Source organism: Tiliqua scincoides, chromosome 2 (genome assembly GCF_035046505.1).
Source record: "Tiliqua scincoides isolate rTilSci1 chromosome 2, rTilSci1.hap2, whole genome shotgun sequence".
Lineage (NCBI taxonomy): Eukaryota > Metazoa > Chordata > Lepidosauria > Squamata > Scincidae > Tiliqua > Tiliqua scincoides.
The window spans coordinates 49,192,114-49,205,104 of NC_089822.1; the positions used below are offsets into that span (position 1 = coordinate 49,192,114).

The 12,991-nt window shown below is 43.5% G+C and overlaps 1 protein-coding gene and 1 long non-coding RNA gene across 4 annotated transcripts in view; one reads left to right on the forward strand and one right to left on the reverse strand.

Annotated features, from left to right (window-relative positions):
* Positions 1-6,249, forward strand: part of LOC136639633 (uncharacterized) — a 30,036-nt gene extending 23,787 nt beyond the window's left edge. For both annotated transcript variants that reach the window (XR_010793707.1, XR_010793709.1), the window contains one exon: positions 1,999-6,249. This is a non-coding gene — a long non-coding RNA (uncharacterized lncRNA). The remainder of the gene's footprint in view (positions 1-1,998) is intronic.
* EPB41L4A (erythrocyte membrane protein band 4.1 like 4A) overlaps positions 1-12,991 on the reverse strand; it is a 102,550-nt gene that overhangs the window by 12,688 nt on the left and 76,871 nt on the right. For both annotated transcript variants that reach the window (XM_066613999.1, XM_066613998.1), the window contains exons 15-17: positions 11,588-11,701; positions 11,301-11,378; positions 6,577-6,696 (exon numbers count right to left, since the gene is read on the reverse strand). In XM_066613999.1, coding sequence (XP_066470096.1) covers positions 6,577-6,696; positions 11,301-11,378; positions 11,588-11,701 — 312 coding nt within the window. The remainder of the gene's footprint in view (positions 1-6,576; positions 6,697-11,300; positions 11,379-11,587; positions 11,702-12,991) is intronic.

Sequence of the window (12,991 nt, forward strand, 5' to 3'; positions counted from 1 at the left end):
TCAGAAAACTCTATTTAAATAAAATGATGAATGGTAGAGAAAAAAGGAAGTGGGTACCTCCAATGAAAGGTGGGGTTTGTGTGCTATAATTCCCAACTCATCCTGCCAAGCCACTCATAAAAGAAGAAAATCAGTCACTTGAAGGGGGGAAAAATACTTGAATGTCATGTTTGTGCTTTGAAAGAATTAGGCTTTGCTGCATATCAAAAGCTGACAGCAGGGACAAGATTAGATAAAAGATATCCTTTAAAGACAAGATTACAAAGAAGGTTCACTTGGTGTTTTCTGCATAATAAGAAAGATTTTCCTTCCTTAAACCTTCACTGAAAAACAGTGCAGCTGCGGTACAATTCCTAAAAGCCTGATTATATAAGCTGCAGTATCATCAGGGGTAAACAGTCAGTGGGTGAGTGAGCACCCACTTGGGGGTTTCCCATTCTTCCAGAAATTAAGAAGTTGTGAAACATGACAGTGAAAGAGACGTCGCAAAGTTGCCCCCTCCCATATGAAGTACAATAATAACTGCACTGAATTCAAAGAGACATTTGCAGCAGGATCTCTCAGCAACCTGTTTTAGGATGCTAAATTATCACAGAAGCCTGGGAGAAGTGTTACATGGTCCAAAAACAAAACAAAACACCTCACCTCATAGAAGGGCTGTTTCTGACAGAAGAATGTTGCATAAGAAAAGTGACACTCCCCCTTCCAAATCTAAAGGAATTACTCCATTTGCATAAACTTTTGCACAAGACCATGTACAAGCACTTTTCAAACTTTTTTAATGGCTGACTGGGGTTTGTGCTACAGCTTATATCTCTCTTAGTCCCCATGTTTTCTGAACTAAAATGTAAGCTCCGCTATACTGACTCTGCACTGCAAGGAGCCTTCCATTAGCTCTTGTGCCAGAGTTTACAGAACAGTACAAGTCATATTATTTTTCTACTTACTGTTCTTTGTCTTCAAGCCATTATTATGAAAGGGAAAGCTGTGGTGCAGAGCATCCTTTACTCTTTACAAAAAAGCTCTATTGTACAACCATGTGTACCACTTGCTAAGACCCTTTAGTTGTAGCTTACAAACTTCTTTGCTTTCCAGTGCAGCTCAAGCAACCCACTTGGATCAAACTTCCTGATAATGATCTTCCTTTACAATCTCATCCAGCATTTCTCAAAGTGTGCTCCTAGGATCCATGAGGCTCGTTGAGACTCCTTTGGGGGCTCCATGAGCACACCATAAGTGGCTGTCATCTGCTTGGTGCTGCACCACTGCACATGAGCCAGTGCTTTGGGGCTCCCCAAAACTCCACACATGTGCCAATGGGGCTCTCCGAGACTCTGTTAGAAGCATAAAGGGCTCCGAAATCAGAAATGTTTGAGAACCACAAATCTACCACTAATCTTAAGCAGACGTGCATAACATGTGATCCACCAGTTCAAAGCCCACTCAACTTACATGGCAGCCCATCGGGGCTCTCAGTAAACCTTCTGATCTGTCTTAGGACTGTAAAAATAGGGAACAAGTATTTGGCATGGCAAAATACATGACTGGTGTGATATATACAGTGTGGGGAGTCACAAGATTTGCAAGATTGCTCTAAAGCAGGGGTGCCCAAACCGCGGCCCTGGGGCCACTTGCGGCCCTTGAGGACTCCCAGTGCGGCCCTCAGGGACACCCCAGTCCCCAATGAGCCTCTGGCCCTCCAGAAATTTGCTGGAGCCCGCACTGCCCAGATGCAGCTGCTCTCAGAGTGAGGGTGACTGTTTGACCTCTTGTGTTAGCTGTGGGATGAGGGCTCCCTCCACTGCTTGCTGTTTCACATCTGTGATGCAGCAAGGAAAAGAACAGCCTTGCTTTGTGCAAGGCCTTTTATAGGCCTTGAGTTATTGCAAGACCTTCATTCATTCCTGTAGGTTCCACCTCTAGTATATTAATTTACGTAAACTTATGTAAATTTATTCAAATTTTAAATGTAAATTAATTCTTTTGTACTCCTGACAGTGTCAGAGAGATGATGTGGCCCTCCTGCCGAAAACTTTGGACACCCCTGCTCTAAAGGAACCAGCACATTGGGATATCATCACTGTGGGTTTTTCTTCTTCTGTTTGTTAATTCTCTTATTTTCATTTTGACAAGTAATAACTAGCCCATGTGCTAATAATGCCTATATTATATTTTATGCTTGCATCTGCACCTCATTAATAATTTAAAATGAATTCATGTTTTGCAATTAGGCAGCATTTTATACTTTTAACTAAGAATGGAATTTTAATGGCCATTCTTAATTCTAAAAAGCCCTTTGGCTACACAGATGTTTGACCTGAACTTTAGAAATGAACCTCACAGCCCCAGAATGTGGATTTTTTAAATTTCCAATGGTCTCCTTTCGCTTGTAGAAAGCTTCTTCCTCTCACAGGAGGGCTGTTTATATTATATGAAAGAAGTGTTCAGAGGAGCTCCTCTACTTGTATAACTCTTGTGCAAGAATTTGCTGAAACACTTTTCAAACCCTTCATACTGTCCAATAGAATTTACCTGGTCTACCAATATGTTCCTTATTCATCATATTGCTCAAACTTAATGGTAGGAAAGCGCCCTACAGGTAGACCACAGCTGCGATACAAGGACATCTGCAAGGGGGATCTGAAGGCCTTAGGGATGGACCTCAACAAGTGGGAAACCCTGGCCTCTGAGCGGCCCGCTTGGAGGCAGGCTGTGCAGCATGGCCTTTCCCAGTTTGAAAAGACACTTTGCCAACAGTCTGAGGCTAAGAGGCAAAGAAGGAAGGCCCATAGCCAGGGAGACAGACCAGGGACAGACTGCACTTGCTCCCAGTGTGGAAGGGATTGTCACTCCCGGATTGGCCTTTTCAGCCACACTAGACGCTGTGCCAGAACCACCTTTCAGAGCGCAATACCATAGTCTTTCGAGACTGAAGGTTACCAATACAATACATAATGGTAAGTATTGCAGGTGCCACAACATGCTGTCGGAGCCATTCTGGGCAGCAATGGCAAGGTGCAGGAGACACTGTTTGGTTCTGCAAGCACCTACACTTTGCTGTTGCTGCCCGGCATGGCTCTGATGGCAAGTGGGACAGGCCACTTAAACGGCATGTTGCAGCACCTGCAGTACTTACTGTTTTGCCCTCCTCTAGCTACGCTACTGTCCTTTTGCTCACTGGTCTTTAGATCCAAGCCAATATATTGGTGCAGCAAGGTCACTGAAACTCCAAAAATAAATTTTACACTAGCTGTCCTGACCTACTGTCACAGATCTTATACACAATAACAAATTCCTGAACATAATTCTGCTTCAGCACAAACAGGCAGCTGTGAAAGAGAAGGAATCAGCACTTAGCCTGCATATCCAGCACAACTCTCAGAAAGCCTCACAGAGGCTTGAGGGGCACAAGAGCAGAGGGGGCTTCTGTACTTAGTTCAGTACACCTTTCCTTTTTCCTGTGTGGCCTGATAGCTGGGTTGGGCTGTGAGAGAGGCTGTTGCTCTCCAGTCCTTACTGTTCTATGAGAATGTAAAACAGCAGCTAGTGTGCAAATTCTGCTGACTACATAAATCTTTGGGTCATGATCAACGAGTGCTCATTCAAATAGGCTGGTATTTCACCATCACTTTACTCTGGGAAAATACTATGGATTTCAACAGGATTAGTTTAGATGAGCAAGGGTGTTTAGGACAATGGCCATTTATCTACACCCTCTTTCCTTTTCATTTATTGTAAAAACTGGGCAAGTTCTTCCTGCTATTACTGCATCAAATTTAAAGGAAAAGAAAAACCTACCAGTTACCTGACTATTAAGTTAAAACTAGTTTTTAGTGTTCAAATTGTCCACGAGAGGGCGCCTCAGCTCTGTCTTTTTAGTAACAAGTTAATTGAACAAAAAAGGCAGCAACTTAACAGGGAAGGAGCCCCACAGCTGTGGCATAATTACCGAAAAGGCACACCCCCAGGTTGCCACCAAATGAACCTCAGATAATGACAGCATGGCAGGAGGGCTCCTCCAGGTGACCTTAACGGGTGAGCCACTTCATGGGGGGGGGGCAGGTTGTCCTTCAAATACCCTGGCTCTAAGCCATATGGGGCTTTAAAGGTCAACCCTAGCATCTTGAAATCCAACCAGAAACAGACCAGCAGCCAGTGTAGTTGGAATAGGAGCAGCTTGACAGCCTCAAAGCATTTGGCCCTTGTCACAAAATGCGGAGCTGCATTTTGCAGCAGTTACAGTTTCTGGGTGGTCTTCAGGGGCAGCCTCATTTACAGCACATGATAATAATCCATTCTTCATGCAACCAACTCATGGACCACTGTGCTCAGCTCTGACTGACTCAAGTTTAGATGCAGCTGGTGCACCATCCTAAGCTGGACAAAGGCCCTCCTGGTCACTGCTGCCACCTGAAGATCTGGAAAGAGCACAGGGTCTGGACCAACAGCACCTATGCTCTGTCTGGTTTCATTTCAACCCTCACACAGTTTCTGACAGTGACAGGCAGCAAGTCAGGACTTCCACAGTTTTACTGAGCATTTGAGAGATAGAACTGGGTGTCAATCATATATTAGTGACATCCAATGACCTCTCTCAGTGGTTTTATGTAAAACAATATGGAAGACAGAATACTGTGGTATGCAACCACTGTCCTGTGGTGTGCAACAGGCAAAAGTTAGGGGCATTAATCCCCTGTTACCACATTCTGTAATCTACCAGTCAGAAGGACTGGAACCACTGCAAAATTGTGCCTTCCAGTCCTAAACCAGTCAGATGATACATGAAGATGCCAAATTTGATGGTGTCAAAAACCACTGAAAGTTCCTGCAAGACCAATAGGGTCATACAACCCCTGTCTAGTTCCTGGTATAGGTCATCCCCCAAGCCATTTCAAAGGCTTTCAGTACTTTTGACTGCAACTGCTTGAACCACTAAAGTAAATTGATATAAGTGGCATTGTCCTCACTGGCATATTCTTTTTATAGTTAAATACAATCATGATGAATGTTGTAAATTCTATGACTTTATCAAATTTCTGCAGGTAATCCAATGACATCAGTATTTGACCCAGATATTTAAGAATAAAAAGTCAAAAATGGTAATAAAGTATGTTCATTGACAAATGTAATAAACACAGAAATGCCAAAACACCCTAGGGTCAGGGGTTCTCAAAGTGAGAGTCGTAATGCCTTAGAGAAGTGATTTTCAACCTTCATCATCTCACGGCACACTGAGATGGCACTAAAATTGTCAAGTCACACCACCAGTTTTTTGACAGTTACACCCATTGACAGCAGGGGCTCACATCCCCCAGTGGTCCTACTAACAAATTACCCTTCCCCCAAACTCTCCCAGCACACCTGCAGACCATTCATGGCACAACAGTGTGCCATGGCACAGTGGTTGAAAATAGCTGCCTTAGGGCATTGCAGCACACTCACAGGAGTGCCATGGGATGTCCCTGGTTCTCCCTCCTACCTGTTCCCCAGGTACCACCATCTTGGATCTCACAAGGTTTAGTGAGATCCAAGATGGTGACACCTAAATCTCGCAAGACTTGGGCACCACTATCTTGGATCTCACCAAATCTTGCAAGATTCAGACACCACCATTTTTGGATCTCATGAGATTTCGTGAGATCCGAGATAGTGGCGCCCGTTCAGCTGGGAAGATGTGGCTGAAGGGGCATCAAGGAGTAAGAAATTGGGAACCACTGCTCTAGGTTATAAAATTCTATCCAGAATTATTCTTCAAGATATTCTGATCATTTGCATACAAGAACATTCAACTTGGTTTGTAAATTTCAAATGTGTCTTGTTAGTTCAGCAACAGACTTTTCACTCAACAGAAAAAAAAATCTGCCAATTTGCAAACTGGCAGCTTTTCCTCATGCTGAATTTTTCAAGATGTTTACAGTCCAATTCTGTGCATGTATATTGAAAAATAAGTCTCATCCAAGTAAGCGTGTATGTACCCTGTAATTTTCAGCTTTGAATTCTAAATGTTCATGTTGGGCCTACAATTTTGCTAACTGCACCAAAGTGTGTGTGCAAACTGAGTTCAGTGGGTGTATCTATACATATATTATCTTCAAACACCACTTTGTACACTCTTCTAAGCCTAAGTTATTAATCTGATTTTGAAATTTTTCCTATGAAACTATTTCATTTGTCTAAAAAATAAAAGATTATCTAGTGGTAAATTTACATAAAGTCAAGTGTGTCAGATCTAATCCTAACTACAGCAACTAGAAGGAGCCATGAACAGAAGCTATAAACCACAAGATGGATAATAAATCTATTCTTGATATGCATCTAAATGTAGACAATGGCACTCAGAGTCTTTTCTGAACCAGAGTCAAATATCCCCTTAGGTCCTTTCACCTGTGACCTGGGGACTATTCAATACATTTTTTCATGTTTTTTGCAGCCTTTTAACTAGTATGTTTCTACTTTGTTTCTTATCCTCTTTGTAAACCACTTTTCATGGCCTTAGATGCAAGAGAGAAGGGATGAAAATATTTTAAGCAGAATACATTTTCAGATGTATTTATAAAGCAATTTGCACGAACATACGATCGAGATCTGTGCTTGGATCGTCTATGATTTGGATCGGATTGATTTTTCTCTTTCTGTCGCCTCAATACTGCTTCCCATTGAGGAGCTGAATCAATCATGTCATTCTCCTGCCGTATCCTATGGAGAAATTAACATACTAAAAGTGAATGTCTGAATAATATTTTGGTGAATTTCAATCACTTTCTCAGAAAGCACCTTAAACTTCAACTTTGCTAAAGCTATTGAAGATTTACTTACCTGTCCTTCACAAAGAGTAAAGAGGAACAGGAGAGAGAACATATTTTAGGCATAGTCCAGCCCAGTTTAAGTACTTCTGAATCCCATTCATGTCAATGACAAACATTTAGGCAAGAGCTAAGTTTTCAATTGAAATCAGTGAGACAAATATGCACTAAAAAACAAATTAGCCAGTCCTCAATAGAAAAGGATGTATCTTTTCCCGATGACCACTTTTGTTGAAGAAAAGGTGATATATGTATGTCCTATATAAGAAACGCAAACATCTCTCTGCAGAAGCGTGCGTGGCCTCTGGGAAACCCAGTGCCTCGGGAACAAAGTGCCAGGTAAGGCACCGCGAGTTTAGCCTCTGTGCGAGTTCAGCAGCAGGGCGAGGAAGCCAGGACCCCAGACACCGCCCTTCTCTTCCCTTGAGAAGAGGGCAGCAAACCAGTGAAGGGTTTTTAAGTACCCCTAAACAAACAAACAAACAAACAAAAAAACTATGCAGTCAGACAGCCAGCAGCAGGGTGGGGGCTATCCAGTGTTTTGCATCAAGTACAACATGTATGACTATATACCTCTGTGGCATAAGTCATGGTTGTGTCTTTGGTGCAAGGAGCTCCAGGGACTCAGGGAACACGTCCACTCCCTTGAAGCCTTGGTGGCCGACCTGGAGAAGCAGAGGCAGGCAGAGAAGGACCATGGGGAGACTTCCAGGGACAATCAGGCTTCGTCCCAACCTCAGGTGTGCAGCTCCTTGGCTGCCTGGTTGGGAAGTCACGGGGCTGGAGGACGTCATCCTGGAGAGGAGGGAAATAATCCCCTAGGGGGGACCCCTTCTCCAGGGGACGGGCCGTATCTGAACGCACTCAGGATACTCCTTGGCAGGAGGGGAGTCGGGGGCTTCTTGTAGTGGGGGATACAATTATTAGAAACATAGAGGGGGGGCTTGCGACGGATGTGAGGACCGCAAAGTAGAGATCGAAGGCAGGTCTGACTCTACCATAGAATCTCTGTGGGTTAAATTACCAGACCTGAGGAGCAATTTAATACTTGGGGCATACTATCGTCCTCCAGACCGAAACCGGAAGGGGACCCTGAAATGAGGAAACCCTGAAATGAGGAAACAGATCAGGGAGGTGACAAGGAGGGACAGGGTTGTAATCATGGGGGACTTCAATTATCCTCATATAGACTGGGTCAATTTGTGTTCTGGTCACGAAAAGGAGACCAGATTCCTTGACATGCTAAATGACTGTGCCTTAGAGCAGCCATCTCTCCAGAGTGCATGGAGGCTGCTTAAAACAACAGTAACAGAGGCCCAGAGGAAGTGTATACCGCAAAGGAAGAAGGGCTCCACTAAGTCCAGGAGGGTGCCCGCATGGCTAATGAGCCAAGTTAGAGAGGCCGTAAAGGGCAAGGGAGCTTCTTTCCGTAAATGGAAGTCTTGCCCTAATGAACAGAATACAAAGGAACATAAACTGTGGCAAAAGAAATGTAAGAAGGTGATACGAGAGGCCAAGCGAGACTATGAGGAACACATGGCCAGCAACATTAAGGGGAATAATAAAAGCTTCTTCAAATATGTTAGAAGCAGGAAACCCGCCAGAGAAGCGGTTGGCCCTCTGGATGGTGAGGGACAGAAAGGGGAGATAAAAGGAGACTTACAGATGGCAGAGAAATTAAATGAGTTCTTTGCATCTGTCTCTATGGCAGAAGACCTCGGGCAAATACCACTGCCTGAACGGCCCCTCCTGACCAAGGAATTAAGTCAGATAGGGGTTGAAAGAGAAGATGTTTCAGACCTCATTGATAAATTAAAGATCAATAAGTCACTAGGCCCTGATGGCATCCACCCAAGAGTTATTAAGTAATTAAAGAATGAAGTTGCTATCTCTTGACTAAAATATGCAACTTGACCCTCAAAATGGCCACGGTGCCAGAGGATTGGAGGATAGCAAATGTCATACCAATCTTTAAAAAGGGAAAGAGGGGGGACCTGGGAAACTATAGACCAATCAGCCTAACATCTATACCGGGTAAGATGGTGGAATGCCTCATCAAAGATAGGATCTCAAAACACATAGATGAACAGGCCTTGCTGAGGGAGAATCAGCATGGCTTCTGTAAGGGTAAGTCTTGCCTCACAAACCTTTTAGAATTCTTTGAAAAGGTCAACAGGCATGTGGATGTGGGAGAACCTGTGGACATTATATATCTGGACTTTCAGAAGGCGTTCGACACAGTCCCTCACCAAAGGCTACTGAAAAAACTCCACAGTCAGGGAATTAGAGGGTAGGTCCTCTCATGGATTGAGACCTGGTTGAAGACCAGGAAACAGACAGTGGGTGTCAATGGGCAAATTTCATAATGGAGAGAGGTGAAAAGCTGTGTGCCCCAAGGATCTGTCCTGAGACCGGTGCTTCTCAACCTCTTCAACCTGGAGACAGGGTTGAGCAGTGAGGTGGCTAAGTTTGCAGATGACACCAAACTTTTCTGAGTAGTGAAGACCAGAAGTAATTGTGAGGAGCTCCAGAAGGATCTCTCCAGACTGGCAGAATGGGCAGCAAAATGGCAGATGCGTTTTGTAAGTAAGTGTAAAGTCATGCACATTGGGGCAAAAAATCAAAACTTCACATATAGGCTAATGGGTTCTGAGCTGTCTGTGACAGATTAGGAGAGAGATCTTGGGGTGGTGGTGGACAGCTCGATGAAAGTGTCAACCCAATGTGAAGCGGCAGTGAAGAAGGCCAATTCTATGCTTGGGATCATTAGAAAAGGTATTAGAAAAGAACAAAATGACTAGTATTATAATGCCGTTGTACAAATCGATGGTAAGGCCACACCTGGATTATTGTGTCCTGTTCTGGTCGCCACATCTCAAAAAGGACATAGTGGAAATGGAAAAGGTGCAAAAGAGAACGACTAAGATGATTACTGGGCTGGGGCACCTTCCTTATGAGGAAAGGCTACGGCATTTGGGCCTCTTCAGCCTAGAAAAGAGATGCCTGAGGGGGGACATGATTGAGACATACAAAATTATGCATGGGAAGGATAAAGTGGATAGAGAGATGCTCTTTACACTCTCACATAACACCAGAACCAGGGGACATCCACTAAAATTGAGTGTTGGGAGGGTTAGGACAGACAAAAGAAAATATTTCTTTACTCAGTGTGTGGTCGGTCTGTGGAACTCCTTGCCACAGGATGTGGTGACAGCATCTGGCCTGGATGCCTTTAAAAGGGGATTGGACAAGTTTCTGGAGGAAAAAATTCATTATGGGTTACAAGCCATGATGTGTATGCGCAACCTCCTGATTTTAGAAATGGGCTATGTCAAATGCAAGGGAGGGTACCAGGATGCAGATCTCTTGTTATCAGGTGTGCTCCCTGGGGCATTTGGTGGGCCGCTGTGAGATACAGGAAGCTGGACTAGATGGGCCCATGACCTGATCCAATGGGGCTGTTCTTATGTTCTTATCTCTAATTTGTCTTGGTGAAATGATGACAAAAAGGACCTCTCCCTCAAAACAGGTTTCAAGGAAGCAAGGAATATGAGCCCAAAAGGTGTCTTGTATGACCAAAGTTAGATTTAGTTTCCAAAAAAGGGCTATCAAGTGGGTTTCTTGTGATAGGCAGCCCAATCTTAATGAAAGTCCCATGCTCCAATGCAGTGGTAACAGTGCTGCCTCCACTGTATCCAGCATGCTGTGGCTGCTGGAGGTCTCCTCAGGATAAGGGGACATTTGTCCTTTTACCCCAGGTAAATCCCCAGCAGCCACAATGGGGCTAATTATGTACACCAACACTATCACTGGCACAAATCTGAGCCACCTTGTGTCAGGTTACCAAGTCTGGGAAGGGGAGATAGGATCTGATAGTTGCCATGGCTGCCATTCCCTGCCCCCTCCCTGGCCAGATCTGCCCCTGCCGTGCCCTCCTCCTGCCCCATAATGCCTCCCCCATCTGACCAGCAGAGTGCCTACTTATTCCAGTGGGCACAGGCCTTTGACTGGTGGTAGCCTGATTGCCAGCTCAATTATCATTTTCACTGCCACAATATGCCTGAAGGCACATTTGTAACAGTACATGCGCCCGTCACACTGGTGGCAGCTGATTTGGATTTGGCCAAAAGGCAAGATTTGAATCCAGGCTTGAATTTGAATTTGTCAAATCCAAGTCCACACTGTCCATTTGGACAGACCCCTGCTGAGCAAAGAGACATCTTTTAAAGTGGTGCCCTCTTATATTTAACAGAGGGAGAACAACCATCTTTCTTTACCCTAGTATGATGTCTTTTCCAGGGCCTGTTGCAGGTGCCTCATCTAGATTTTTTTCTATATTGTGAGCTTTTTGGGGACAGGAAACCATTTGTGGATTTATTTTGCTATGCAAATCACTCTCTGGCCCATGGGTTGGGTACCACTGGTTTAAACCCAGTGTGTTGTAAGTTTAGCAAGCTATATGCTTCATTTTTTGTACTTGTAGTATTGTATAGTCACCTATGTCTTTTCTTCCGATGTTCCCTGTTAGAATTTTCCGACTCACTACCACTGCTGGTATTACATCGGGATCGGGATCTAGAAAGGTGAAAGATAAAGTAACAGTAGATTAGAAATTTGAAGCAGAAACCAAAGGAAATATCTTATTATAAAACAATAACTTTTGTTACTGTTTCAGTCCCATTATGATGAATGCTATTTTATCTGGGTCTAATGCCATTTTACAGATAGGAATGGAAAACTTTAGCATATGTCCATTATGATATTACGAACATTCAGGTTCTCACCTCCTCCTATGTTGTTGGCCAGGTTCATTTTCACTTCCACCTGAAGGGTGTCGTCGCCGAGAGTAAGAAAACTTTGGTGATCTGTTGCGGTCACTGGGAGAATTATAAAGCCCACTAGAGACAAAGTAAAGAGTAAATAAATTTAGCATTTTACAGCAGATCCAATGGTCATCTCTCATGAATTCTGTTTGTTACTACTTTGTCAAAAACAGCAGAAAATACTGTAAGGCATGTACACTGACAGGTGTGTACAGTACATAAATAGCAAGATTTGGTTAAACTGAGATGCAAGTTGTTACTGCTTTTTAGGAATAAATATATTCCAATAAACTCTTCAAACAAAGAACAATTGCACAGAAACCTTCAGAATAAAGAAACCTTCAGAGCATGCTTAAAGGCCATTAAAGACATTTCCACTGATGCAAGTGCAGTTAGAAAGCTGAACAGAAAAACACATTTTTTTACTGCGAGATTTTTGCAATAAAAAGCTCCTTGCCATTTCCAAATCAATACCCTCAACAATGTGCTTTCCTTATAATACAAAAGAAAATAAGATCCTGCCCTGGAGGCAATAAGATTCAAGCATTTAAGCAGTCTAGCTATGCACACAATGGCAGATAATTTGTTTATATTGTCTTTTCACCATAAATTTTTCACAACTACTAATTTCATGACTACATAATTATTAATGGTATTAATGAGCCAGCAAGTATGCCACAGTTCACAAACATGAACAGGCAAGTGTCGACATAAGATAACTCACAGTAGTGAGAATGGGCAGAGGGATGAACCTGCAACGTTCCCTCACAGAAAGCATGAACACCATGTTTCCTTGCTTGTTCACACAAGCTCATACAATGTGCAGAGGCAGAAATCTGTGCCCAGCCCTTCCATCCTTGCACCCACATACCCATATGAACACACACAAGTGGTAAAGTCGGAGACAAGACCTTCCAACTCTACCCACACACACAGGAAGAGAGAGAGAGAGAGTTCCACCTGCCCACTTTCTCCCCCACTTCTTTCCTCCTCCTCTTTCCCTTCTGGAAACTGGAGTGGCAGTGAGAAATGTGAGGAAGAAAATGGTTGGGAGACATCTCAAACGAAGCACAGCTGCTGGCTAGTCTTTGTGGGGTTCAGATTGACTGAGAGCTGTCATCTCAATCTAAGTACCTACAAATCAGAGCTAATGATGTAAGCATCCATTGGAAGAGAATGGGAGTTGGTTTGACTACCACCACCCTATTCTGCAAGAGTATCGTCTCCTGTCAACCAAACCCCTTCGACATCTGTCCTGTTACCAATACAAAAATGGGTTGAGTTCACAAATAAGATATAATATCAGACATGACATACCTAAAGGAATTAAAAATATGTATATGCAAAATCTGCATAGCAAATATG